Genomic DNA, 27,361 nt, shown 5'->3' with positions numbered 1-27,361 from the left:
TCAATCCTTCCGCTGTTAATTTCTCCCTTTTTTTTTCCCACTTTCTCCACTTTAAAGCGATGCTGCTCCATCGTCACAAAGTGACGCCACTCACACAGTTGTAACTTGCATCCCCAGCTCCACTGCAGTCAACACCAGTGTGACAAGCATCAGGTACAACTCAGCTAGGCTTTATGTATATATATATATATATATACATATATATATACATATATGTATATGTATATATGTATGTGTATGTATATATATGTGTATATGTGTGTATATATATATATGTATATATGTATATATATATATATATATGTATATATATATATATATATATATATATATATATATATATATATATATATATGTATATATATATGCATACATACATTCATACATACATTCATCTCCAGAGAATGGCTCTCCAGAGAATGTGTCTCATGCACATAGACATAAATCTAATAATTCGATGGACTTCTGTGGGTTCATCATCAACCATCATCAGACTTAGAGTAAATTGTTGAGAGCATAATGTACCATAGGTGCTCTGATGAATAAATTATTTTGAGCCGTTTGTCAGAAACAGCTCACATTACATGTCTCATTCGCTCTGATTCGGAGCAATGTTGAATTGCCACACATGCACGTTACTCTCCGTCTCCCTCTCCTGGCTGCACTGCAGATCTGTTCATCCGGCTCCGTTTATTCTGTTATGCTGCATCTGCTGCTCCTTAGCTCTGTGCACCTTATACGGTAAAGAAGTCAGCGTCTATACGATACCTTATTTCATTTCCTGTTACTGCGCATTGATGCTTGCAGTGATTTTCTTATGCAGGTCACACATGTCAGTTAAGGAAGAGGTCACATACAGTATCTGATTGAAAGGTCAGAGTTTGAGCCAGTCAAATCCCCCTTGCATGTCATCAGTTCACGTGTCCTGCACTTTGTTTACCCACCAAGGTTTAACTTAGCACACTGCTGGGAGATCACCATAACCCCTGCAAACATCTGAGTGCATTATATGATTATCTGGCATATGTGCGCTGAGCTACTTATGTCTCTGTTGCTGTGCTTGTAATCTGACACACTCAGAGTGATTTACCTGGCCGGTGTGCTGCAAGCTTGCTCAGCCTTTGCTGTGTGGGTGAGGAGCTTTTAGATATCGTCAGACAGCAGGTGAGGTTAGAAACTCGTCATGATCCAGGTGTTCAAATAGAGACAGGTTAACTTGAAAGTTTAATTTGTTTTGCGCCTTTTGCATTAAATAATTAATGAAGATTCTCCTCCAGATGATAACATGCATAGTTGTTCTAGGGCTGCAATTAAAAAATATTTTTTATCTATCTGTCAATTATTTTGGTCCATAAAATGTTAGAAAATGTTTCCCAAACATGCAAATGATTCATGTTTTGTTCACAAACCAAAATGATTCAGTGTTAATGATTCCAGAAAACAGACATTCTCATCCAAAGCCAGAGATTGCCTGCTGTGTATACTTTTTGATACCTTGACACCAAATAAAAGCCACCTGATATTTTTTGGAATTGAAATTATTTTAATCAGAATTGTCATTTTAATGTATGAATCAGATATTTTCAGAGATGAGATCATAGAGACCCCAAAGAGGACTTGCTGACCCAGATTGTTTGCTTCTAAAATGTGAATATTTTCTTCATTTTTTTGCTCCACATAACAGAAAAGAAATCATTAAAAGTTGATCATTTTGGTTTATGGACAAAGACACATTTAAACGCATAACACTCTGAAATGTTTAGACTAAGACTCCTGACGCCCAGTGAACACGCTCTGTCACTCCCTCAGCATTCAGAACTCCTCCCAGCCGGATTCTGCAGTGCAGGAGCAGGAGAAGGACTCAGGGGAACCCCAGAAACCAGCTCAAGCTCCTGGTGTTGGGACAGAAGGAGATGGCCAGGAACCTGCCTCAGACGAGCCAGACCTGTCCTCCCTTAGCCTGGCTGAGAAGATGGCCATCTTCAACCGCCTTGCTCAGCCCACGGGCAAAACCACTGAAGGGTCCAGAGGGGACACCCGGCAGCGCAGGGCCAACATCCGCTTTCAGACTCAGCCCATCACCCTAGGAGAAGTGCAGCAGGTGCGTTTTACATGACATTTCACGATCAATAAGTCAGCATAAAGTGAAATTAAAGGGATAATACTGCATGCAAATGTTATTTTCATCTCAAAGTCGGACAATAATGTCCAGATCACTGTAAGTCTTTTCTTTGTGGTCCCGGTTGCATGACATGGACAGAGAACACAGAAATTCAGAGATTCAGTGTGGAGCGTTTGTTTAAAATAAGAGTTACCGTCTTGCTTTCATCCTGCAGATCTTTGCTTTCAGTTCATTTCCTGTTGATTTATACATTTCCATGTCTGAACCATCACCTCGGAGAGACATAATATTGCCCTTGTGTGCAGAAATCATACTTCATTCATACCTCATTCCTCCCGAGGTGTTTGGAAAAAAACACACACTTTCACATGCACCATAAAAACAGTCAATCATAGCCGTTCGCTGGTGTCCACACAGGAAGCTGAGGCACCTGTAACCTCTGCAGCGTGTAACGGCGACTTAGAGGCCAATCAGGGAGAACATGTAAGACTCTGCCGCCTGCACACGGCTGCTGATCGATTGCTTTAATGATCAATCAAATTGGTCAGTGACCTGTCTTGGTATGGCTGTGGATGCTTACTGTAGCTTTAAATGCTTGTTTTTAATGAGTCATGAAACGAAAAGTCACATTTTAAATTGAGGCTGGAATGAGTTTTTTTCAGACTTTGCAAAGTGGCCTTGGTGTAAACAGCTTTGTGACCACGCATGGGATATTTGAGGGCAAACGGTGCATGCTAATTGATTCAGACCTTATTTGAACTTGAATAAACTACAGCGAACAACATTTTTATTTACAAAATCAGTACGTTGATGGATGTGCTCTTAAATTGCAGCTGATGTGGCGTTTAAGTGGCTGATTGCTTCATTCCTCATTTCGGGTTTTTGTGCTGTGTGAACAGTGACTGACTGATGGCTGCAAAGCATTTGGTTGTTGCATTGGACATGGACGAAAACCACTGTTGTCTCCAGACACTTGAGCTGTGAAGATGAGATACTGATCATATTGTATCAAATCTATTGATGAATAGCAGTAATTATGTAGTTTTAATGTTGTATTTTAGGGTTAATTTTTTGGTAAATACTAACATTTGATCTTTATAGCAAATCTGGGAAAATAAAATGCCCAATAAATGCATCCGTCTGCTTTCCTTCCACAAAGACAGCCGTGACAGCTTCTTACTTGGACATCACATCGTAAACCACTTTATCATATTTGTCACATTATCAGTGCCGCAGTGTGTTTTATTATGGGATGTCCATTGATTATACATGGCACGCTGTAGGTTAGATGCCCGCAAGTGCCCCAGTGTTATTACCTATCAGTTAAGTTAAGTGTTTTGTCTGTAAGGTTTAAATTATCCATTTGTGTTCCAACGTCTGTGCTTCTTTTGCTGCCATTTTGTGAATGATGAGTTGCTTTACTGCGGTGACTTCATGAATAGCATTTTCTGTCCGTCCTCTCATCCCTCCAACTGTTTCAGCCTCGTGTTGCTCTGTTCATTAATCATTTTTGCTTTATTATTCATATTAAGTGCTTTTTATCCCCCGCTCTGTGTCGCCGCTCTGCTGTGATTCTAACATGTCTCCCGTTGTTCCTGCAGCTGAAAAACGGAGGCGAGATCAAACTGGAGCCCTTGTCAGCATCCCTGGTTCGATCTGTGGCAGCAGTCACCGCTCAAGCGGCTGTCACCATGGTAACCATGACGCCAGGCAGCACCGGTGTTGGTGATGATGACAGTCTGGGGAAGGCCACCACCTACCCCTGCATCCCTGCCCAACAACAGGCTTCCAGCAATGCAATCAGCCACCAGGAGAGGGCGCTGAGGTACTTCTCCATGACCCAGAACGGGGACCCAGGCCACCCTGAGCCTGAGCCCAGCTCCTCCCCTCTCGTCTCCGAGAACCACGAGAGAGTGGAGGCTCCTCCTGCTCCCATTTCCTCCGCTGGTCACAGGCAGCAGAGGGAGGAGGTGGTGAAGGAGGAGGAGGGATGGAGCGAGCAGCAAGAGGAGGAGGTGAGGAGGAGACAGAAGGGAGGAGCCTCAGAAGACAGCCAAGGCGGCAACATAAAGGAGAACCGGCACTCCCCCGATAAGGAGCGGGACAGCAGGCAGCATCAGCATCCTCAGCCTCAAGGCGCTGCTGAGCCCTCTTTGTGGAGGGGCGAGTCAGAGCCTCTGCCCAGCCGGAGAGCTGCAGACGCAGATTCCCAGGAGAGCAGAGAGACAGCAGAGGCAGGAGAAAGAGGAAGAGGAAGAGGAAGAGGAAGAGGGGACTACCTGAGAGAGGCTGCAGCAGTTCACAGCTCCTCCACACAGGAGAAGGAGAGGAGCCGGGCAGGCATCTCAGGTAGGAGGAGGCAGAGAAAGGATGGAGAGGAGTATGAGGTCAATGAAATGTAAAGGAGTAACTGTCTGGTGGCACAGAGGTGTGACAACGTGAAAACCGGGGCGGTGTCTCGGAAAGGGGCTATTTCATTATCCTCATTGTCTTATATACAGCATGCTCCCACGCATGATTGCTTTCTGCCAACACACACACACAAGCATACACACACTTGTCCCAGCTGGTGGTGTTTGATTTGGTTCATAGAGAGACAGTGTGTGTGTGTGTGTGAAGGAGAGAGACGTGCATTTAATTAGCATATTTTAACATGCAATTGCCTCGTGGTTCTCTTTGTCTAGTGTCAGCTCCAGGAAGCTCTTTCCTGACATGCTGTTTGTCAGCTCACACACACACCAAAGACTATCCAACTGTGTGTGTGTGTGTGTGTGTGTCATGGTAAAGGGTCTACGGTCCCTCGCACCAGATCACGCCTGTGGGTCATAGCTGAGCTCATGCAACAGTATAATGGGCCTGACCTGTTTTTATGTGCTAATGCAGAGTGTGTCCACAGGGTGGTCTTTTCCCATGCATGCACACAAACAGTGCACTGAGACATGAAAGCGCTCAGTGAGAGAGTGCCGAACAATTTGCCGGCCACTTATATGAAGCAGGTAGAGGACAGAAAGGACACAATGGAAGCCTTGTCTGCAGGCTGTCCTCTTACTTAGTTCTGCATGGATTGATGTTAACTAAAGTTTGTGCTGTTATTCTATAGTGTTATGAGGTTAGGAGGACTTACACTGATTTACACTGATTCCCCCGAGGACTTAAGTACAGGCTGAGCAACCACAAAGGGCTTTTCACATAGCTGTACTTGGGAAACCAAGCTTTTTCTTTTACTGATATGCCACCATTGTGAACAAATATGTGTGTCGTTTGTGGGAAAGAAATTCCAAAATCATTCAATTCAATAATTCATCATTAAATTATTTTGTGATAAGACATATAACACAGCAGGCTTTGTATGACGGAGTTACTGTTTCCTCTACAGACAAACATTTGTTAACGTGATCCTGGATATCCATAGTTTGCAATTCTGGACATAATTATTGACTTTTCTAACTATATTTTTAATGTGCAGGGTCTAAATACATCAGTTATTTTGCATATTTAACAGATTTTTGATCCTGCGTTCTCGTCTTTCAGATTTGCCAGATGAGTCTCCACCAGTGAAGCAACTGATAGCGAAAGTGTCATCCAGGACAGTGTCTCACGTGTCAAACGGCCAACAGCAGCAGCACACTGTGACCCAGCCTCCTCAGACTCTCCCCAAACCAACGTCCTACATCCAACCCCAGCCGTTCTCCCAGCCCCCACCGACGTACCCGAAACCTTTCACCCAGTCTCCTCAAACCCATCCCAAACCTCAGGGATTTGTCCAGCCTATCTCGAAACCTTACCCTCAGACACCGCCTCAGCCTCCGCCAAAACCTCTGGTCCCTCCGCAGACACCCCCCAAACCCCAGTCCTTCCCCAAGTCCCTGATCAAGTCCCAGTCCCTGCCCCTGGACCACTGCGAGGACTTCAGCAGGGTCAGTGTCCACTCTGGTGATCTGCTGTCTCCCACAGACTCTGGAGAGCATCTGTCTGACGACATGTCCTCCAAACAGATGTCTATCAAGGAGAGGTGAGCAGGGTGGTCGTAGGGGCGAAATGAGACACGTCTCCATGCAGGGGCCATGCAGCAAAACTCTGGGAAACTCTGGGAAACAAGAGTGCAGCTTATATTAACCGCATCAGGTTCTGTTTTGGGTCAGATACAAAAACAGAAACCTCGTCAGGGGCTCTCTTTGTTTTCGCTCTTATGCAATCAAAGCTGTGGCTCACAGTTTGGAGACAGGGCACTTTATGTGTTTCTGTGGGAGATGAAGCTGTAGCACCTCTGCTGTTCTCGCAGTAATGTCTTCACTTTGTCGCTACTGCGAACTACAAATTGAACTTATTATTCATATTTATACATTGAACTGACTTAAATGTCAAGTATTTTTTTATCTGTGGGTAATAAAAGAAGTGAATTTGATTTTGTTGTGCTGTCTAGAAAGACGTGAGAGAAACAGAGATATTTTTATTTTTCATCAATAAACATTACTCACTAAAGCCTCCAGGCATGTTGAGAAGCAAAAGGCTTATCTTATCCTTTCTAATGTGAAAAAACATTCTGCTTAACAAACAAACTGTACTGCAAAAATCAAAGGAATTCACTTTCAGAAACATTAGCTTTGGCTATAAAATCATCGATATACACTGCATTGTTTACATGTTTATAAGATGAGACAATGTCGTCCAATAAAATATAAATCTTGGCTCCTCACACCACAGTGTCCTAGAGCAAGACACTGAACCCCCAAAATGTATGAATGGTCGGATAAATGTGAAATAAAGTGAAGAAAGTGCACAAGAAAAACACTATTTAAATACACATCTTTCACAAATCACCTGTCACCAAATGTCAAGAGAAAGCTAAAAACAAAAAGCGGAAAAACTCAAATGGGTATTTGTATTAAAGTGCGGTCTTTTAATGGAGGTCTTAAGCAACGTTACTCACAGTTTTCACATGGACTATTCCGGGAAACGGAGATGTCAGCAGAGATCACACACACACCCACAGAGATTCTTCTTTTTTTTTTTTGGCTCGGTCAGATTCACACTGTTCACACTGTGTGAATCAGGCAGGAGTAACTGCCTCTTTCTTCCTTGCTGGTTTGTCATGTCCTTTGATTTCAGAGGTGAGAGACATTTTTAGCAGCATTGTGTTTGTCCTCTCAGCCGACACAGGCCTGTATGGACCGGAGACGTCCTCGAGAGACTTAGTGAATACTTCCTAATGCCCTCATTTCTGCCCTGTCCACGCTCAAGCAGCGGTGATGGTGACATACTTTTCTCTTTACCCCTCAGCCACCCGTTATCAGCTCTCCTCCCCGTGCAGTTTGCCAAGGTCTTTTTTTAACAGTCACGATTCCAGGCTGCGGAGCAGAAATCTGACCTGCTTTTCTTATGACTTTGAGTGGAAATAATGGAAATGTGAGGCAACAATAGTCAGATTTTGATTTAAACTTCCACAGGCAGACAAGCTCAGGTCACCATAAAACACTTATTCCTAATTTAACATCATTTACAAACCTTCATCATTGAACTGGCCTCTTAACTAAAGACACATATTCACCATTATTAACTAACATGCATACCAGACCTTTATTAGTCATTGTTAAGCACGTATTAACACCTTAATCAGGAAAAATCTTAATTCATGTCGTAATAGAGGTAGAATAAGGTGTTAATATGTGCTTAATAATTACTAATAAAGGTAATTTAATATAGTGAATATGTGTTCCCTAATCTAAAGTGTTACCCACATTTCTCATTTGATTTAAAGTTTACGCTTGGGTTTATTTTACAGTTACATTGCACAAATATGAGCTGACGGTGTAAGATTTGGTTTGGAAGAATGTTTTGTGCTAATGAGAAGAATAAATCTCCAAAGGTGCAGAAACAAATGATCATATGCTGATTTTAAGATCAAATCAATGTAATAACTTTCTTTTTTTTTCTTTTGTTTTAAATCAGAGTGGCTCTGCTGAAGAAGAGTGGCGAAGAGGATTGGAGGAACAGGATCAACAAGAAGCAGGAAGTGGTTAAAGTAGTGTCGACCGAGCAGCAGGCGCAGCTATGGGAGACAGAGCAGAGCTGCCAGAAGAAGGTCAGTGTCTCCACACAGCTCTGTAAATAACACTTAACTTGAATAATATTCATGTCCACAGCAACCACGGGATTATACCTTCATACACACATTTACACTGTTTTTGTCATCTCCTTTGGATTACTTTGTTTCTATGGTTGCCATAACCCTGAAAAACTGTCATTTCTTTTCTAATAATTATGATTTTGTTAGTTAACCTTCACCCTATTATTTACATCTCATTTATCAAAGAGCCAAAAATGAATACAGATGATCATTACTTCTTTCATCGACACACGTATGGGAGTAACCACTAACCAGCACTCGCGCTAACTCTTTGTTTGTCATAACAAACCTGGGATCACCTCGTCCATGACGTCACATGATGTCCCTGAGGCATATTTGTTGTCGTGCGCTTTGACTGTGCAGAGACTCTGCAGCAGCAGCAGCAGCAGCAGCAGCAGCAGCAGCTGTCTCCTCCAAGTCTTTACTCGTCTCCTCATCAGTGTAAATAAGTAAATAAAACTACGATTGCACACGAGTGTGACTCGTCCTCCAAACGTAATCAGTACGTCTGCAGATTAGCGGTGCAGCTTCTCACTCTGGTTTTTCGCAGACGTGTTCTGAATTCTGTGACTTTTCGCTTTCATGCTGTCTTGTTTCTGTCCCCGAGCGTCCTGCTTTCAGTCCACTTAATTATAAATAATAAGTTGTACTTTTTTATATAGTCAAACGGCTGTTGGTTTGTGTTTTCATTTGAAAAACATATAATTATATATTATAATTTAATATGTAGTATTTGTAAAATGCCTGCACTTCAGTGCCACATTTAACCCCCCCCCGTGGTTGCCATGCCAACTCCACGTCCCACTCTTGTAGCTAAGTGCTCCTTTCATTTTTCCCCCTTTAGTTCATCTGCTGTTTTTTGCCCACATCATTCATCATCCAACCATTCTAATCCACAAACGCACAAACATAGGACACGTCCCGCTTGTAGGATTAGAAACCTACAGTAGCGGACATAACCCGGTGAACTTCAGACCAAGTTTTCACGTAGACCTGAAGACGTGACGACCGTTATTCAGATGGAAGTGAAGGAAATAACGTGTGTCAGTGTGTCTGAACAGCAGTTAGACTGAAATGTGAGGTCCCTGCAGCTCATTTACTTCACATTAGTATTCTGTAGGGCAGCACTGCCCGCTTAAACCCTGGATGGTAATCCTCCAGGCACTCTCACCCTGAAACCCATTAAACTGCAACAATGGCTGCCCTCGTCCTCCCCTCCTCTCCCTCTCTCTGATCGAGTACTTCCCCTGTTTTTAACCCCTCAGGAGGAAGGGGTGGTCGTTCAAGACTACTCTGCCGTGTCTGTGTCTGAACAGCTGTGGGTAAGACCCCGAAAACCAATCAGCTTCACAAGGGGGAACGGTGTTTTCCAACCCCAGTTGTGTGTGTGTTTGTGTGGATGCTGCAGCAGCAGCAGCAGCAGCAGCAGCAGCAGCAGCAGCAGCATGGCAGGAATTTAACCCATTACTAATCAATTCTACACCAATGTAGACTCGTCTAGATCAGTGGTTCTGAAAGCTTTCAAAAATACGAAAATACAGAGCTCTTGAAGTAACACCATTATCCACCAACGTTAGAATCCAGAGGTGTACAGGAGGCGAATTTACATGAAATTAAGAGAGTCATCATCTTCCTCCTCTTCCCCACATATATTGAAATGTTGTTATTTGCTTAATTTTATACACACTTTGGTCAAAATTCCTCAGCTCCACTCCGATCACGTACCCTGGTGTTTACGGTAGCACAGTATTTCTGATTTTCCACACCACTGGTGGTAAATGTACCACGAAACCATGGCTCCAGAGAACGTCAAATCTAAATCAGCATTCATTTTTCATTTTTAGATCATGATTATGCTGCGTTACAACCACAGATAAATAAGACTGGAGTTTGACAAAAGCCTTTCCAAATTGTCATGTTTTTATTAAAGACACACACACATAAATAGAAACTAGTGTACACAGTCATTCATTGTCTTTTTAAGTTAATATGTTTCAATAGAGCTGTTGTCATATTTACCCTCTCCATACTCTATTACCCTATAAGAAATAATAACTAACAACTTGAGTTTATTGCATATTCAATGCAGAATGTTGTAAAAGTAGTATTTTTATTATTATTATTTAAGCACAAACTTGCCACTTGCATCAGAGAGACTTTTGCCTTTTGCACTTTGCTGCTTTTATGGTACACATTTTACATTTTAGCTCCCATTAATGTCTTTTCTGTCTGTTTAAAACACATTAATAAAAATATAACCAATGTAGCTGTAGACCTGTAGAGAAGGATGGTGCGTGGGATTGGCAGTTTTCTAGCCTTGGATTTGCATCCGTCCTTTTTTCTTTCTTCCGTCATCTGCATGTTTGTTGTCTTTCCTTTCTTCCACTTATCCACACACCTTTACATCCTCCAGGAGCCCGTCTTCTCTTCCACCTATTCTCCTCCTATCTCACTTGGCCAAAAGTGTCAGTACATTGACCACCACAGTCAGGTAAGGACATGCACCTGACCTGTGCATGTGCCGCAGTTTCATCTCTCCTGCTTGGTTTGCAGCTCCTCGCGTGTGATGGTTCACCGTCTCCGGTGTTGAGATTGATTTGATGAGAAAATAATAACATAGTGGGAGGATTATGGAGGCACCAAATCATTTTATATATGCTTGGTTTGATGCTGTGACCACATGAATAATTGGTTCAGAGGTATTAGAAGAGTCACATGAAGTGAGAGTGTCTGACGAGAGCGTTTATGTCGTCGATGCTGTGATGTTTGGATGCTTGTCTGCTGTTTATGCAGCGTTTAAACCTCGCAAACCAGACCGCCGTGACTGGAAGTCCTTTGAAATGGAAGTGGACACTCGGCCTGGTTGTTGCAGAGCTTATAGCTTTGCATGCACCACTTGGCCCCTTTAACTTAATCATCACTAATTGGATCATTTTTCTGAATTCCTCCCGTGTCCCGTGTGCAGAAGACGGGAGAGGAGATCGAGGCTCAGATGACCATTGAGGAGAGGAAGCAGATGATTTCCACCCGTGAGGACGCCTGGAAGACAAAGGGCAGGGGAGCGGCTAATGACTCCACCCAGTACACTGTGGCTGCTCGCATGGTCAAGAAAGGTCAGTGTGTTCAAAATGTCAAACTTCGCTTCTTTGAATCTGCTTTGCTGTTATTGTTGGATCAAAAAGATCGATCTGATGATGTGTAGGAGTTGGTTTAGTTCAGGGTTAGGCCGGGTGGCTGATGCAAGATTTGATACTTGTTACATTGTAATTTATTAACAGTTTGTTTCTTTAGATAAAAGCTACCATGGACACTTTGATATCTTTGACGGCTATGATAGATAAAGGGATTGGAAGATGTGTACTGAAGATTATGTAGCAGTTGGATGGATGTGTCCATTTATGTTTTGGTGTAACAAGGGTTTTTTGATCTATGTATCGAGTAGCTTGGATACATATAGATGGAAATGTAACTTGGATGTACGGCAAGTGGAAATAAACGTGCAAACCCTTCACACGACTATCCCTCTTTGGAATTAAGTGTACTTTCGCCATGTATCGTTGTCCTTCCCCCGTGCAATAGATGCTCAATACGCCAGGGCAAATATCAATACTTTAACAAATTGCCGGGCGTCACTACTTCATGTCTCCTCAAGGTGGCACTGCTCATATGAATCGGCGAAACTTGGGTGGAAAGTTAGCTGGCCGAGGAAGAAGGAGTTTACAGTGGTGGTTTTGCATATTGTGTATATGTGTGTTGTGAGTTAACAGAGAAATCCAGCACTTTTAACTTTCCAGACAGATACCATGATGCATCACTGCATGATTGTCTTATCACAGAATGTTAGGAATGGTGATTACACCGCTTGGACCCAAATGCACGCGACAGGTTCAAGAGTCTTTATTTTTCATTTATACAACAAGACTTGATACTTGCGCTAAGACGACACAAACTTGGGACCCGACGTGAACTCTAGGAGGATAAACGACACACTGGCAAAAGACACAGGAACTGGGGGACACTATATAGGGGAGAGGGAATCAAGGGCAGGTGCGAGTGATTACTTAAGGATCACCAGGTGAAGTGCATGAGGGAATTGGGGGAGATGTGTCAAAACAACTGAGGAAACTACGAGACAGGAAGACAAGACATTTACCAAAATAAAAGGGGGAAGTGACAATCAAACCCGCACCAAAAGTGACATGAACTTGACTTTAAACCTAAACTAAGCAGAACAAAAACACTAACAAAGCTGACGCTTCGGGACACAGAATGGTTGTAGTGGGATGTTATTGGTATCATGGACCATATATCGCGTATCGTATCGCGAGGTTGTGCTTTTACTTCTTCTGTGTTTTTGTCATTTGTGAAGGTTGACATGCAGAGACCAAACAAACAACCAACAATAACCCCTCATACAATACAACGAAAGCAATGAGCCTCCCTTTGAGAATGAACGGAGGATTTGTTCTTTAATTACTCTGTAGTCTCAGATCTTCAGTGTGAACTCGGCACGTCTGTTTTCTGTCCTGTAGGACTCGCAGCCTCCTCCTCGGTCATCAGTCCCATCCTGTCACCAGTCGCCACCAAACTGAAGAGTAACACGCCCGCTGTCAGCAAACCACAAGAAGGTAAGAAGGATTAGTGACTTCATAAAGTCCCTGACGGAGGGTTTTATGAAGTAGTTTGAATGTAGTCAAAATGATTTGACCCATTTTGTATCCACAAGGTACAAAAATGACCTTTAAAATGTACCCAGAAGTGCACAGAACTATAAGAATATAACTTGCACTATATTGTCATACAAATAGTGAAAGCTCTCTAATAAAATGACAAACAACAACAGCTTAAATGTCACGTTTGATTGAAATGAAATGATTTAATCTCCAGAAATTGAAGCTCGACCAGAAATGGAGTCAGACAAGAAGCTGGACAAGTTGGAGAGCTTCTTGGGACGTTTGAATAGCAAAGGTTAGTCCTTCCTTCTTTCATTTCAGTTTATAATCTTATTAAACACCATCGTTTATCTCTGTTTTTATTCACTGTTTGCTGAGCATCAGTTTCCTTTCCTGTGTGTGTGTGTGTGTGTGTAGTGATTTTCTTGCATTAGTCCTGATCGTGTTCCTCCTCTGCTGATCAGTGGCAGGTCTGCAGGAAACCACACTGACAGTGACTGAGAAGGCCGTGAAGGAAGTGATGAAGCTGGACGACGAGATCTTCTCCAAGTTTTACAGACGCGTCGCCGAGTTTCCACGCATGCCCACCAGGATCGAGATCAGCGAGGACTTTGACAGCATCTTTGGTTCTCAGGGTCCCAAGTAAGAAACTCCCCTAGTGACGGCTACACTTGACACAACTGTCCTTTATAGCAATCTTCATATACTGTATGTATTATGACGATAGTTATTCCCATACACCTGCTGTTCACCCTCCAAGGTTAACGTCCGCCATGGTGGAGCACAAGCGGTCGGTGCGTCCGTCCAGAAACGTCCAGTCGTCCAGAAACCCTCTGAAGATGCTGGCGGCCAGGGAGGACATCAGACACGAGTACACGGAGCAGAGACTGAATGTGGCGCAGCTGGAGAGCAAGAGGATGAAGGCCGAGAAGAGTGAGCGTAATGACGACCAATGCTCGAATGGTTCTCATCTCATCCCAATGCTGCTCTGTGACATCTTCCTTTCATGTGTTTAATGTGTCCTTTTTCAGTGACTAAAACCTCCGAGTACTCTGAAGCTGCTCTGGCAGGTCTGGCCAGTCATGAAAACTTCAGCAGCGTCAGTCTGCGCAGCGTCAACGTCTCGGAGCAGATGTCCAACAACAGCGCCGTGCCGTACAAGAATCTCATGCTGATGCAGATCAAAGGTAAAAAAAACAACCTTCTGTCGTCGTTCCCTCGAGAAGAAGACCCGTGGCTTGATAAGAGGCCTTAATCTGCTTGGGTTCCTCATCTGTTACCATGGAAAAAAACATGAGATGATTTCATTATTTCTAATAAAATCATCTCATGTTCGAGGGGGATTTACCCCAAAGTGAACCAGCTTTCTAGGACCAGAAACCTAGTCTGAAACCTGGTGTTTTTTGTTGTAACCTCAAATCTTCATTGAAGATCAATGAACTTGACGTTTTCCCCGCAGGTCGTCGTCACGTTCAGACCAGGTTAGTGGAGCCAAGAGCGTCGTCGCTCAACAGTGGAGACTGTTTCCTCTTGGTGACTCCAGAGCACTGCTTCGTCTGGATAGGAGAGTTCGCCAACGTCATCGAGAGGGCAAAGGTGAGCGTTCTGCCTCAATGAGCACGAATCCTCCCACCATCAGAGTGGATCAAAGATCTGTCTGTCTGTGTTCCTCCTGGCTTGTCCACAGTCGTACACAGGAATTCTGTTCACTCGCGCTCAATTAAACTATTTTATCCTGCCTCCTCGTTCTGTGGTGACTGCCAGTATTATTTTTGATGTGATGCACAAAAGGCCCAGTGACAGTCGGCCAAGTCCTTTCACAGCCACTGTGTTGTGTCTTTGGTGGCTGACTCAGTTGTTAAAGGGCCAGTGTGTAACATTTAGAAATGCTTATTGGCAGAAATTGTATTGGTGTGTTTGTGTGTGTTTAGTTCATCAGTTCATCACTCCTGGATTAATAATTTAGCATGAAATGCTGTTTGCCCATCAAAAGGCGATGGATTTAGCGACCTTCATCCAGACAAAGAAGGACATGGGCTGCAGGGCGACCCAGGTGCAGGCCATCGAGGAGGGGGTCAACCCACAGGGTCCGGACCACCAGCTGTTCTGGACAATCATAGGAGGACAGGGTGCTTACCAATGTAAGACAATATTTATTTTGCTTGCTTGTGGACATTTTTATACCTCTTTATGTGACGTACATATTATAATGTTGCCGTAGCTGCGGGTCCACCAGAGGAGGACGAGCAGTTTGAGAACGCCATCGTGGAAACCAACTGCATCTTCAGACTGTTGGATGACAAACTGGTTCCTGACGACGATGAGTGGGGGAAAGTCCCTCACTGCTCTCTGCTGGCCTCCAAAGAAGTCAGTGAATGTTTTTTTTTTACATCATTTTGATCTAAAGACCTGTCAACACAGAAGCTCCTTCAATGTTCTTATTGTCCACTCAAACAGTATTATATGACAGACTTTCTGAGAAGCTCTGTGCTTCCAGCTGGTTTTAATTTGTTGCTTAGCAACAGCAGGTGCAGTGAAGAGCACCTCCTACATCCATCTGTGCCCTGCTTCTGCCAACAAACGACTATAAAGGTGTTAAAAAGTCTAACTCAAGTTATTTTGCCTTTTATTTGTGTTTTTATGTGCTATTGCATATTCTTTATGCACATGTTGCAGTTGCACAAAGAACCTCACATAGCTTGTGTGACAATGGGAAACATTGTTGTGGTTTGTTTGTGTCTGTGCAGGTGCTGGTGTTTGACTTTGGCAGTGAGGTGTACGTGTGGCACGGTAAAGAGGTGACTCTTGCTCAGAGGAAGGTGGCGTTCCAGCTCGCCAAACACCTCTGGAACGGGACGTTTGACTACACCTGCTGTGACGTCAACCCACTCGACCCTGGCGGCTGCAACACACTCATACCCAGGTGAGAGGACACTGTCAGTTTTATATAACATCTTCTTTCCTTTCTTTTTTTAATCCTCCCTGATTTATAACAGCACAGACTGGTGGAAAGTTAAATCACGTTTTCTCATTTTCCTTGTGTCTCCGGGTTTATCTCCGCCACAGAAAAGGCCAGGGCCGTCCTGACTGGGCGATTTTCGGGAGGCTGACGGAGCACAACGAGACAATCTTGTTCAAGGAGAAGTTCATGGACTGGAGTGAAGCAAAGGCGCTGACACCGAAGGACGGCGGCGAGCTTGTACCTGAGCTGAAGGTGCATATGCAGGAATAATCGTTATCATATAAAATAATTACACTCAGGTCACGACCATCAGAGAGCCATGAGAGAGATTTTTTTTCCTGACTTTTTTTCTTATGCCGGATTATTTTTTATTATTTTTATTATTATTATTTTTTTATTTTTTGCCTGCTTTTTCCCTTAGTAAAAATGAAATAAAATAGATTAAAATAAATTAAAGAGGATCAAAAACCCATGAAGAAATAGCAGCCATACAATAAAAAAACAATAACTAAAATTCAAATAAAAATAAATAAAAATCAACGTGTCAAAAGGCCAAAGAGAAGAGGTGGGTTTTAAGGAGGAATGAGGACGAGGCCTGTCTTATCTGCAGAGGTTTTGGAGCTGCGACAGCGAAGGCACGATCCCCTCTGAGCTTCCGCTTGGTGCCCAATAAAATAGCAGGAGAGTGGACTAATGTCTGTGATTTGCTTGTCACTGCCAGGAGGCCCCGGGACGTGACTGCCGGCCCTATGACGCCACCCTGATGCTCCCCGTCCTCCAGTCGTCCATTTCCACCATCCTGGATGGTGTAACCGTGGGCCGTGGTTATGGCCCAGTGGAGACCGAGGACCGCATGAGGATACAGGAGCTCAGCACAGTGTCAGTGGACGTCTGGCACATCCTGGAGTTCGACTACAGCCGCCTCCCGCGCCAAAGCATCGGCCAGTTCCACGAGGGAGACGCCTACGTGGTCAAGTGGAGGTACATGGTCAGCACTTCAGGTTAGTCACTTAGAGCAGGCGAGAAGGTTTTATTTCTTTTAAGGACTCGTTGATAAATCTTGTGCGTGTCTGTGTTCCAGTTGGACGTAGGCAGAACCCTGAGGCGAGGAGCACTGGACCGGGGAAAGAGAAATGCTGCTACTTCTTCTGGCAGGGCCGACACTCCACCGTCAGCGAGAAAGGAACATCAGCGCTGATGACGGTGGAGCTGGATGAGGAGCGAGGAGCACAGGTAAGAGAGGGAGAAATGGCGAAAAACTAAAATCAGGAAGTACATTTCTGGTTTTATTAGATCCTTCGAGTCAGTTCACCCGATTCATGCAGTATTTACGTTTAAAACCAGCCTGTGTTTGTGTTGTCATAGGTTCAGGTGCAGCAGGGGAAGGAGCCTCCATGTTTTCTGCAGTGTTTTAATGGAGGGATGATCATTCACGCTGGCAAACGAGAAGAGGAGGAGGAGAACACTCAGAGTAAGCACCTCTATTATTTGCTTGTTATAAACCTGGAGGTCAGGTAGAAGCGATGGTGGATGATATGCAGTAAAAGTGCCTGTATTCATGTGTTCATACCTCCCGTATGCGTCCAGATGACTGGCGTCTGTACTGCGTGCGGGGTGAGGTGCCGGTCGAGGGCCACCTCCTGGAGGTGGCGTGCCACATCAGCAGCCTGCGCTCCAGGGCCTCCATGATCCTGCTCAACATCAACAAGGCCGTCATGTACCTGTGGCACGGCTGCAAGACGCAGCTGCACACTCGGAGTGTGGGAAACACGGCCGCTCTCAAGATCAAAGAACAGTGAGTTTTATAGGGCGGGGCATTTGTGTTGGCGTTGGAAACATGAAACGTCTCATTTTCTGTGAACGTTTGTGTTCTTCTCAGGTGTCCGTTGGAAGCCGGGCTCCATAACAGCAGCAAGGTGACCATCCATGAGTGCGACGAGGGGGTGGAACCTCCAGGCTTCTGGGAGGCGCTGGGCAGGAGGGACAGGAAGGCTTATGACTGCATGCTGCAAGGTGCACGTTCAGTTTGATCTTCACATGCACTTTATGTACATGTTACGTCTCATCTCTGACGCAGGAGACACAGAAGACACATATTCAGAAATTAAACAACGGAGGAATTCTTTTTCTCATTCGTATCCAACTGCAGGTGTTTCCGTCTGAGTTTAAAACACTTTTTTTTTTTAAAGTTTCACGTCCCTCTGCAGCTCATACAAAACCTCTTTTTCTAAATAGTAAAAAGAACTTTTGAAGTGGTTGATTAAAAGTCACAGTGAGGGTGAATTGTGTTTCAAACATTCAGCAATGATTTCCCCGTCAGATCCTGGCAAATTCAACTTCACCCCGCGGCTCTTCCAGCTGAGCAGCACATCTGGAGAATTTGTGGCGACCGAGTTCTTCCACATGTCCAGAGCTCCAGACCTGGTCAGCTCACTGCCTTTCCTGCAGGAAGACTTGTACAACGCCCCGCAGCCTGGTGAGACGCACACACACACACACACACACAGACACACACTGTGTACATTCTCACAGAGTTAAAGACACTCCTGTGTCTCTTCACAGCCTTGTTCCTGGTGGACAACTTCCATGAAGTCTACCTGTGGCAGGGCTGGTGGCCACAGGACAGCGAGAACGCCGGCTCGGCTCGTATCCGCTGGGACGCAGACAGGAAGTGCGCCATGGAGACGGTGCTGCAGTACTGCACAGGTAAAAGGAACACTAACACTAAAGGAAGAACTTTGTTACGGCTGCTTTACATTCAAATATACACTTTTTTGCGACAAAAGTCAGTTATTATCTCGACTAACTGATTTGTTCAGTTAATTGTTTCTTCTTTCTTTCTGTTTTCTTTTGTACGCAATACATTTAAGAAGCTTAGATTAAGAAACGGAGGGTTATAGATTATCAACTGGACAATATTCTTGCTGGTTTCTTTCTTCAGAGAAGAACGACAAGAAGCCTCAGAAGTCGTATCTGATCCACGCCGGTCTGGAGCCGCTCACGTTCACCAACATGTTCCCCAGCTGGGAGCACAGAGAGGACGTGGCTGAGATCACAGAGAGGGTCAGCGACACAAACACATTCATCTAAACTTAAAGACCGTCTTTGGTGTTCCTCACCACGTTGCCAAATTTGAACGATTTTAAAGAAGTTGCATTTGAGGAGGACTCCTGAACAGAACATTAAAACACTGTCCCTTATCTCACCGTCCCTGGCTGCAGGAGGCCGAGGTGTGTCACCAGATCATCCTGGTGGAGGACGTGTTGGCTCGGCTCAAACAGAACATCTTCCCGCTGGCTCAGCTGCTGGCCCGGCCGCTCCCCGAGGGAGTCGACCCACTCCGCCTGGAGCTCTACCTGTCCGACCAGGACTTTGAGGTCAGTACTGCAAACCCTGACAGAAACCAGTGCACGCATGGAGGTGTCATTTAGACGGGTTCCTGTCCTCTGATCTGCGGATGCAACACTCTTCTGTCTCACTCGCTGCAAAGAGAAATAAATATGAAAAGTCCTTTTAATACAGCACCTGTTATTACAGTTAAAGTCGCTTTCAGTCTTCCTGGAGGACGTGCATTTATATTTAAAGAGCTTTAAGTAGATGTTGAATTGAAAAGGTTGGATTTTTCCTCCTTCATCTACATCCTCAGTCATGTCATCCCATGCTAACTCCATCTAACTCTCACTTTACAGACCAAGTTGTAGGTGGATTCAGGTAAGAGGAGCGACGTGTGTGATTCACCAACACGGGCGAGCGTGTTCTCCCCCCTCCCCCCGCCCCCCTCGAGCATGTCAGCACAGTTTTCTTTTTTTTAAAACTCGTGTCTTGGAGGCGTGGTGCCGGCTGGAGGAGGACAAGTCTTTGCGCTCGGCTGCACAGTTACATCGATGATGAGTTCATGAGAAACGACGAGTCCGTCGAGTCCCTCATATCAGCCACAGTCACCGTAGCAGCTAAACTGTCACTTTTAAGACATGTTTTTAAATTCATTTCAAATATGAAAGATGCAGATGCACTTTTATACACTTTTATGTGAGAATTCATTCATTCATTCATTCATTCATTCATGGGTACATTTCATTACCTGGCGGTTTATCAACATGAACGACTGAGGCTGTAAATGAGGTGATTTTAACGACACGTTTAAACCGTTACGTGATAATTGATGTGATGTTTTATTGTGCAGCCTGGCTTCCTCTGTCACTTAACACCTTCAACTGCACCACCTTCATGTATCTACACCTTTCTGCTGCTGGTGCTGCTGCTGCTGTTCTCCTCTTCACTTGAACACACACACACACACAAAGTCCACCTGAGGTTCTTGTCTCTCAGTTTGCACTTCACTGCTCTGACTCACTCACTCACCGCCTGTGGAACACAAAATGGAGGCATGACATAACTAAAGTGTTATACGGTTTACTTTTTCCCCCTTTATCTGAATACATGTATGTCAAACACTAAGTGTTGTTTATTTTCTCATTAAAAACCATTGTTTTTCATCTTGCGTTCAAGTATTCCAGCTCAATCTTCATTACTTTTGGAAGATGAATTGTTGTGTAGCGTTTAAAAAACAACAGATCATGATATTTGAGTTGTGTTTTGCATTAAAAAGTCAAACATATTGACTGCAGAGAGTTGACCCACATTCAAAACACATCATTGTTCTCGTGAGAATTTATTTTTTTAAATGATGAATATTTTAACCACACTACGAGAATGAAGTTATGTCATAAAGGTGTCATAAAGGCTTAACCTTTTTGGTTTTAAATCATTTCAAGGTTCTCTAAAATTGATAACTCATATTTGATCTGTTTATTTATGTATTTATAAGTAATTTTACAAAGGCCACAATATCATGTTAGAATACTCTTTTCCCCTCTTGGTTTTGTTTAAAACTCTTCAATGTGAAGAGCAAACACCTGGATTAGAACCAAAATCTGAATCATAATCTGACCCAAATCAAAATGTACCCATTAATCCCATCATTTCTTGACAAATTCACAAACATGTGAATGTTGTACCTTTATTCATAATCAATCCAATCTTTCTTCGGCCATACACCACAATTTGTTTTTTGTAGTTTTAGCGTAATCCTCCTGGACATCAGACAGGCTAATATCACAGGAAAAACAACATATTTAAAGAAAACTCATAAGAGTGTGTTTAATCTTCTCTTTTTGATGAATGAATTTATTATTTTTAATAACTATTTCTATTTATTTATTATTCTCTGTTCCAGAAAGCTTTGGAAATGACGAGAGAGGACTATGAATGTCTGCCAGGGTGGAAGCAAGTGAATATAAAGAAGGCCAAAGGACTGTTTTAAGAAGAAAATAAAGATGGTGTGTGAAGAAGAGAAAGTGTGGAAACTGCTGCGACGGAAAAACAAAGAAATGTTTTTGATGGTGATGTGTGAGGACCCCGAGGAGAAAGTCACTGGTTGGGAAGGAAAGCGGCAGCAGACTCTCGCCTTGCTTCTTATATAGTCATGTTTTACTTCTGGACTTTGTCGTGACGTAAAAAAAAAAACCCCAACAACAACTTTGTTGTGGTTTAACGGAAGGTTTAAAAACAAACAAACCAACCAACACCTTGCTTTCCTTCATACGTGGTGTGGATTTTTGGAGTCGTCTCTAAAACACCGCTCATGGACGCTTGGTGTCAGAGTGCCATGCTATGGTTGTGTGTGTGTGTGTGTGCGATTGTACATAATGTGTTTATGTGTGTCAAAGTGTGTGTAGATGTATTTATGTAAAAAACAATGCCAGTGGTGTCAGGTGAATGTCTTCTCGTCGGTGTCGTCTACAGCGTCCGGATGCCTCGTCAGGCCTCGTACTGTAGGAAACTCCCGCCGCAGTGACTCAGACTCGCCGAGCTGCACGTGAGCACGTCTGAGAGCAGCAGCTCCATGGGTCAGAATGTATAGTGCCTTGCTTTTTGTGTACAGTTTATATACAGAAATCCTAGTCTGCATTTTTGAAGACTTTCTTTGTGATATAAGACAGATAGTGAATTAAATCACAATAATGCGCACATCAAGCGCCGCCCTGTGTCTGCTGTGTCTTTTGCCACACACATTAAAATCACTGCGTCAGTAGCAGAGGTGGAAAGAGTAACGGCAATATTCTACTCGAGTAAAAGTGCCACTGTTTTGATCAAATTTTACTTCAGTACGTAAGAAAAATTACTGGCCTACAAATGCACTCAAGTTAAAGTAAAATATAGCTTGTTTTTGTTCTTTCTTGTGTCGTGCAAAAAGGAGGGAACACAAATCTCACATTAATTGTGAATTTTTTAATTAAGTTTTTAGTAAAGGGAAACCTTTACAAATTAAAGTGCTGACAAAATTAAATATGTAAACACATAATATATCAGTCAAAATGGGGTCAAAGGTCACAAATGCTTTAACTTTCTCACTCATTCAGGGACCTCAATTAAAGTCCTCATCATTCATTCACCTGTCCTGTTCTCATCATTCACCTGTGTCCTCATTATTCACCTGTCCTGTACTCATCGTTAACCTGTCAACCTCTCAACTGTCGGGTTAGTTTGTTTATTTGTTTGAGTTGTTATCTGTTATTCTACATATCCTAAAAAAAAGATATTATCAATCGAGAAATGTGAAGAGTCACATTTTTAGTGACTGCACAGACAAGTGTTGTCTACACCTCCAGGAACTCCAGCGCTCTGATAAAGTGCAATATTCACAATGGCCACCTGATGGCGGTGTAGGCTGTCGTGCTCATAGCACAGGTGTTAAGAAGTTAGTTCCTGCTTTGTACTGCACTGAGTGGAGGTTTTTTTATTGCAAACTGTGGTACATTTATTAATCTTAATCTTTATAATGTGTCATTTTGAGCCCTAAATAATAATTGGTCCAATACTGTAGTGACATGACAACAAATATTAAAGAACATCATCTGCATGTAAACAAACCAGATTGTGGCCGGTGGATTGTTTACATCTCACATCTCTGTGCTTTAGTGTGCTAATTCATCAGTTGGTGAAATATTGATGAGCCCATGGCTCACTCCTAACTTAAATACTTTTACTTTTAAAACTTAAGTACATTTTGTATCAGAAAATGACATTAGGTACTCTGGTACTAAAATGTCATACACTTTAAGACTTTTACTTTAGTAATATAAAAAAGTGACTTCAACATTTTCTGTTAATATACTTGTACTTTTACTCAAGTATTCCTTTAATAAAGTACTTTATGCAAGACTGAATAGAAGACTTCTGTGAGACTTTTATTGTGAAGAGGCTGCTGCTGCTACTTCCTGTTATAGCTTAGCCTCAGAACTTTCGCTTCTGTTCTCCTCGCACATTATTTCTTAGCGTTAATGTCACAACCAGGACCTGAAGGAATAGAACGCTTCACCAAGTGTTTTCTTTGCGCAGGTGAGAGACGTGTTCGTGCTTTAGTTTCCTTTTGCATTCTGTTTGTGTTTCGTTAACGTGACATTTCCGGTTTGTTTGTTTTTACTACTATTACAACTAAATAATGTGGAGCGGAGGAGTCCGTGTGCTGCGTTCAGTGACAAACACGGTGAATATAAGTTGACATAATATTATGTCAACTTAAATATTATGACATAAATATTAGCTCTTTAGCACAAACTTCAGCAGTGGAAGCCACTGCTTAAAAAAAAATGCGGTTTCGAACGTACAGTACGTACAGTACAGAACGTAGAGTAAACATTAGCGAGTGACTGTTATTCCAGGTTTATAAGGTCAACAGCCTGTCAACAAACTCAGCAGCCATTTTGATGTGATTCAGCAACAGGTCACCTCATGATAGTGAGTCAGCATTAAGATTATATTATAGTTTTTTAAAGATTTTTGTTTTTGAAATTAGTTGTTGTTGTTGTTGTTGTTGTTGTTGTAAATGCTCAGTTTTAGTTATGACAGATGAACAACCATCTCTGAAACAAATGTAAAAGTAACCTGAAGTGCAAAATGTGCATCACAGTGCTGAGGTTGGACACACATGAACATAAATAATAATAAATAACCCTCATGAGACGCAACAAATTGTTTGTGAGCCAGGAGTCTATTATTATTATTGTTATTATGATTATTATAATAACATTACAGTGTTTTTCTTATTGGTCTAAAAAACATACCAATTGCATTTTCATTACACAACATTTTCGAGTAACTAATAACATTACTTTATCAATTACTGTGTGTGTGATTATAATATGGTTACAAATAAACATTAAAACATTAATGTGGATAAGCATTAAAATGTATTGAAATTTCAGTCCACTAGATGGTGCCAAGTGTGAGTATATCACAATATGTGATTCCACAAGTATTGTTTGTGATTCAAGTATTGTTATAATATTGTGTTGCCACTTAAATATCATGATAATATCGTATCTTGGCGTCTCTGTCGATTCCCACCCCCACTATCTGATCTGACAGTGTTGCTTGACATTGGCAGCTGAAGGAGGCACATACTAATAACGTTGGATTGTTTCTGTTGATGACAACCAAACTATAATGTCAGCAACGACGAAAAGTTACACACTGCCGCTTTAAATCTATTTCGCATAAGGAAAAGACCAAACATTAAAAGAGTGCATCTTCATTTCCAGAGAACACATGTCCTCCCAGGTCAGACTGAGGCTGCTGCCGAGTGCCAGATGTCTTTTCGACGAGCCTCTTCAGCTGAAGGTGTCCGGGCTGAGGCCGAGGCAGGAGGTCGCCCTGAAGGCCAGGTCGTCGGACGACAAGGGCGCGGTGTTCAGCTCCTCGGCCACCTACAAAGCTGACGGAGGCGGGGAGATTGACTTAGACAGGGACCCGTCGCTGAGCGGGAGCTACGTCGGGGTGGAACCCAATGGTCTGCTGTGGTCGATGAGGGCGGACACTCTGCACAGAAGGTTTCAAAAGACGAGTTCACTCAACCCCCATGTGGTGAAGTTCTCCGTACATGAGGTGGAGGTGGAGGGGGAGGGCAGGCTGCTGACGGAGGTGGTCAACGAGAGGTGTCTGCTTGCGGACGGCGTAAGCCGGCGTCCTGTCAAAGAGGGGAATATCCGTGGGGTCCTGTTTACGCCACCTGGTTTGTCTATGTCTCTGTCATACTTAAAGTCAGTCACTGTAGTAAAGCTAAAGAATAATATTGTCATTTTCTCCTTTTGTAACATTTGGACTTATCAAGAAAAGTGACAGATTAAAAATCGAGTCTCCTGAGACTCGTGTGTGTGATTTCTGCAGCAAAACAGATTAGTCTCTCTGTTTCAAACAGTATCGCATCACTTCAGCCTTTTACAATTATAGACACATGTTGTTTTTAACGGTGCATTCAAATCATGTCATCTATGTTCTCAGGGCGAGGTCCGTTTCCCGCTGTGTTGGACCTGTACACCTTTGGCGGAGGTCTTTCTGAGAAAAGAGCCGCTCTGCTGGCCAGCCGAGGGTTCGTGGTTCTGACTGTGGCGCTGTACGGCCACGACGACATGCCCAAGAACGTCAGAGAGGTCCATCTGGATTATTTTGAAGAAGCAATTCGGTTTTTAAAAAAGCAAGACAAGGTGAGTTTAGTAAGTCTTGATTGATATTACCGTTATCTCCACTAACCCTCATGATACAGAGGCTATTTTGAATGATATCCTGCACAGAATTAATACAGCTGCTTTATTAACATTTAACACCCTGAGGACAAAGGACATGTTTGAGACACGTGCTGCATCATTTCAGTAACATCTTAATGGATATCGCCAAAAATGTGATAAATTTAGTTATCGAAATAAATGGAAAAAATTGTAAATTGTGGTTTTAAACTTTTTCATGGACTGAAAACAACAAATACTACAATGCATAAATATTTTATCATACGTATGTTTATCCACAGGTGGGCAGTAAAGGAGTTGGACTAACATCCCTTTCCAAAAGTGGAGATCTTGCACTTTCAGCCGCCTCCTACCTGCCACATGTTGACGCTACAGTGTGGATAAACGGCTGCTCTGCGAACACAGCCTTGCCTCTCTACTACAAGAAGAAACGGATCCTCCCCGCGCTACAGTTTGACGCCAGCAGGGTGATTCCCACTGAGTCGGGGGCAGTCATTGTCAAGTACGGCATGCACGACCCGGTTGCAGAGGAGAACAAGGCCACGCTGGTGCCCATTGAGAAAGCGACGGGACGTTTCCTCTTCGCCGCCGCAGAGGACGACCTCAACTGGGACAGCAAGGCTTACATGGACGAGATGGTGGAGAGACTGAAGCGTCATGGCAAGGAGAACTTTGAAAGTGTGAGTTATCCTGACGCAGGACACTACTTGGAGCCACCTTATGGGCCGTACTGCCCTTCCAGCTTTCATGGTGTTGTGGGTAAATCAGTGGTGTGGGGGGGCAAAGCCGGGCCACACGCCACAGCTGAGGTCCACTTGTGGAAGAAGATCCAGGAGTTCTTCAGCGAGCACCTCAGCTGTGCTGACTCACTGCCAAAAAGCAAGTTATAAATGTGAATACAGATACAAACAATTAAATAACTGAATAAAATTCAGTTTTAAGTTGACGTTCTAATTTTTTACACATTTCAAGTGCCTGAATGTGGATTTACTGGACTTTGTACTTCATGTAAATCACTGTAGGGCAGTGTAGTGTCCAGCCGTCCATCCACCCAAATTTCGGTCTTAACTGTCATTTTTGGAGCAATAATGTTATGTCGATCAAGTCTTGAAATCTTTCGGCATTTTTGTAATTAAAAAATTTGTCAAGATTGTCAAAGAGAATTTGTTTTTCTCTTTAAATTATTTCTGCATCGTTTTAAACGTCTCTTTGTCGCACGCCGTGTGCGTTTCTGTACGAAGGTCACACTCAAATGTCATCAACTACAAAGTGCTTGTCTTTACAGCATGACTCTGACCTTACTGATAAGGTAGACAGTCATAACACACAGCCAGTCATTTTGTTTTGTCTTTTTTTGTTGGGAACAATCAGCCCAGGTCTGTGCCATGTGAGGGCATGTCGGACTTTAACAAACACTACAAAGTACAGCCTGCACAAGTGGTTGGTGATAGTTTTCTCCTCAATACACGAACATCAAATTATTTTCAGTGTGAATAAATAGAATTAATCATGCTGTTAATTTGCACCTAAGACCATGAAGAAAATCAGCTTTTTTTTTAGTTCAGGGCACAGAGGAGTTTGCCGATCCCCCGTTACCTCCCTCAGTCAGTTTGTGTCACTTAAATAAATCCCTTTAAAGGATGAAAGTCACAAAATATCACATTTGATTGACACCTAGTGGCGATGCTGCAGATTGCAAGACTCCTCCACTTGTTCCTCCCTTGGTGGACTTTGCAGGACGCAAACAGCCTTTTACAACTCTCGTCTTTGTTGTTTAAGACATACGGTTTATGCAAATCTGACATTCTGACTGGTTTCTCTTGCAGAAACATGGCAGTGCAAGATGACGGCCTAAAGCTTTGAAAACCAAACAATTGTTATTTTAAAGATATT

At 43.2% G+C, this 27,361-nt stretch overlaps 2 protein-coding genes across 14 annotated transcripts in view; both read left to right on the top strand.

The window, feature by feature from the left end:
- Positions 1-21,920, top strand: part of LOC122767032 (supervillin-like) — a 39,735-nt gene extending 17,815 nt beyond the window's left edge. For 7 of the 13 annotated variants that reach the window (XM_044022439.1, XM_044022429.1, XM_044022391.1 and 4 more), the window contains 29 exons: positions 58-153; positions 1,810-2,101; positions 2,540-2,605; positions 3,724-4,471; positions 5,654-6,134; positions 8,072-8,204; positions 9,515-9,571; positions 10,663-10,740; positions 11,215-11,362; positions 12,782-12,877; positions 13,137-13,217; positions 13,387-13,564; positions 13,683-13,855; positions 13,954-14,109; positions 14,382-14,518; positions 14,916-15,063; positions 15,144-15,289; positions 15,670-15,845; positions 15,989-16,136; positions 16,606-16,885; positions 16,966-17,117; positions 17,250-17,355; positions 17,472-17,679; positions 17,764-17,897; positions 18,205-18,360; positions 18,447-18,590; positions 18,826-18,947; positions 19,106-19,261; positions 21,121-21,920. In XM_044022439.1, the coding sequence (XP_043878374.1) occupies positions 58-153; positions 1,810-2,101; positions 2,540-2,605; positions 3,724-4,471; positions 5,654-6,134; positions 8,072-8,204; positions 9,515-9,571; positions 10,663-10,740; positions 11,215-11,362; positions 12,782-12,877; positions 13,137-13,217; positions 13,387-13,564; positions 13,683-13,855; positions 13,954-14,109; positions 14,382-14,518; positions 14,916-15,063; positions 15,144-15,289; positions 15,670-15,845; positions 15,989-16,136; positions 16,606-16,885; positions 16,966-17,117; positions 17,250-17,355; positions 17,472-17,679; positions 17,764-17,897; positions 18,205-18,360; positions 18,447-18,590; positions 18,826-18,947; positions 19,106-19,261; positions 21,121-21,207 (5,083 nt within the window). In that variant the 3' untranslated portion in view covers positions 21,208-21,920. Of the gene's footprint in view, positions 1-57; positions 154-1,809; positions 2,102-2,539; positions 2,606-3,723; positions 4,472-5,653; positions 6,135-8,071; positions 8,205-9,514; positions 9,572-10,662; positions 10,741-11,214; positions 11,363-12,781; positions 12,878-13,136; positions 13,218-13,386; positions 13,565-13,682; positions 13,856-13,953; positions 14,110-14,381; positions 14,519-14,915; positions 15,064-15,143; positions 15,290-15,669; positions 15,846-15,988; positions 16,137-16,605; positions 16,886-16,965; positions 17,118-17,249; positions 17,356-17,471; positions 17,680-17,763; positions 17,898-18,204; positions 18,361-18,446; positions 18,591-18,825; positions 18,948-19,105; positions 19,262-19,573; positions 19,596-21,120 lie in introns of all 13 variants that reach the window. The other 6 variants (XM_044022459.1, XM_044022432.1, XM_044022414.1 and 3 more) reach the window with 5 other exon arrangements.
- Positions 21,921-23,152: 1,232 nt separating this feature from the next.
- On the top strand, positions 23,153-26,626 carry LOC122757970 (acyl-coenzyme A thioesterase 1-like). The gene is made up of 4 exons (XM_044012168.1): positions 23,153-23,285; positions 24,488-24,957; positions 25,227-25,429; positions 25,750-26,626. The coding sequence occupies exons 2-4, from the start codon at positions 24,495-24,497 to the stop codon at positions 26,356-26,358; spliced, it is 1,275 nt and encodes a 424-aa protein (XP_043868103.1). The 5' UTR covers positions 23,153-23,285; positions 24,488-24,494; the 3' UTR covers positions 26,359-26,626.
- Positions 26,627-27,361: the final 735 nt, after the last annotated feature.

The sequence above is a fragment of the Solea senegalensis genome, linkage group LG1, assembly GCF_019176455.1.
Source record: "Solea senegalensis isolate Sse05_10M linkage group LG1, IFAPA_SoseM_1, whole genome shotgun sequence".
Classification (NCBI taxonomy): domain Eukaryota; kingdom Metazoa; phylum Chordata; class Actinopteri; order Pleuronectiformes; family Soleidae; genus Solea; species Solea senegalensis.
Note: the sequence above shows the minus strand (reverse complement) of the source record. Positions and strands in the feature narration are given on the sequence as shown.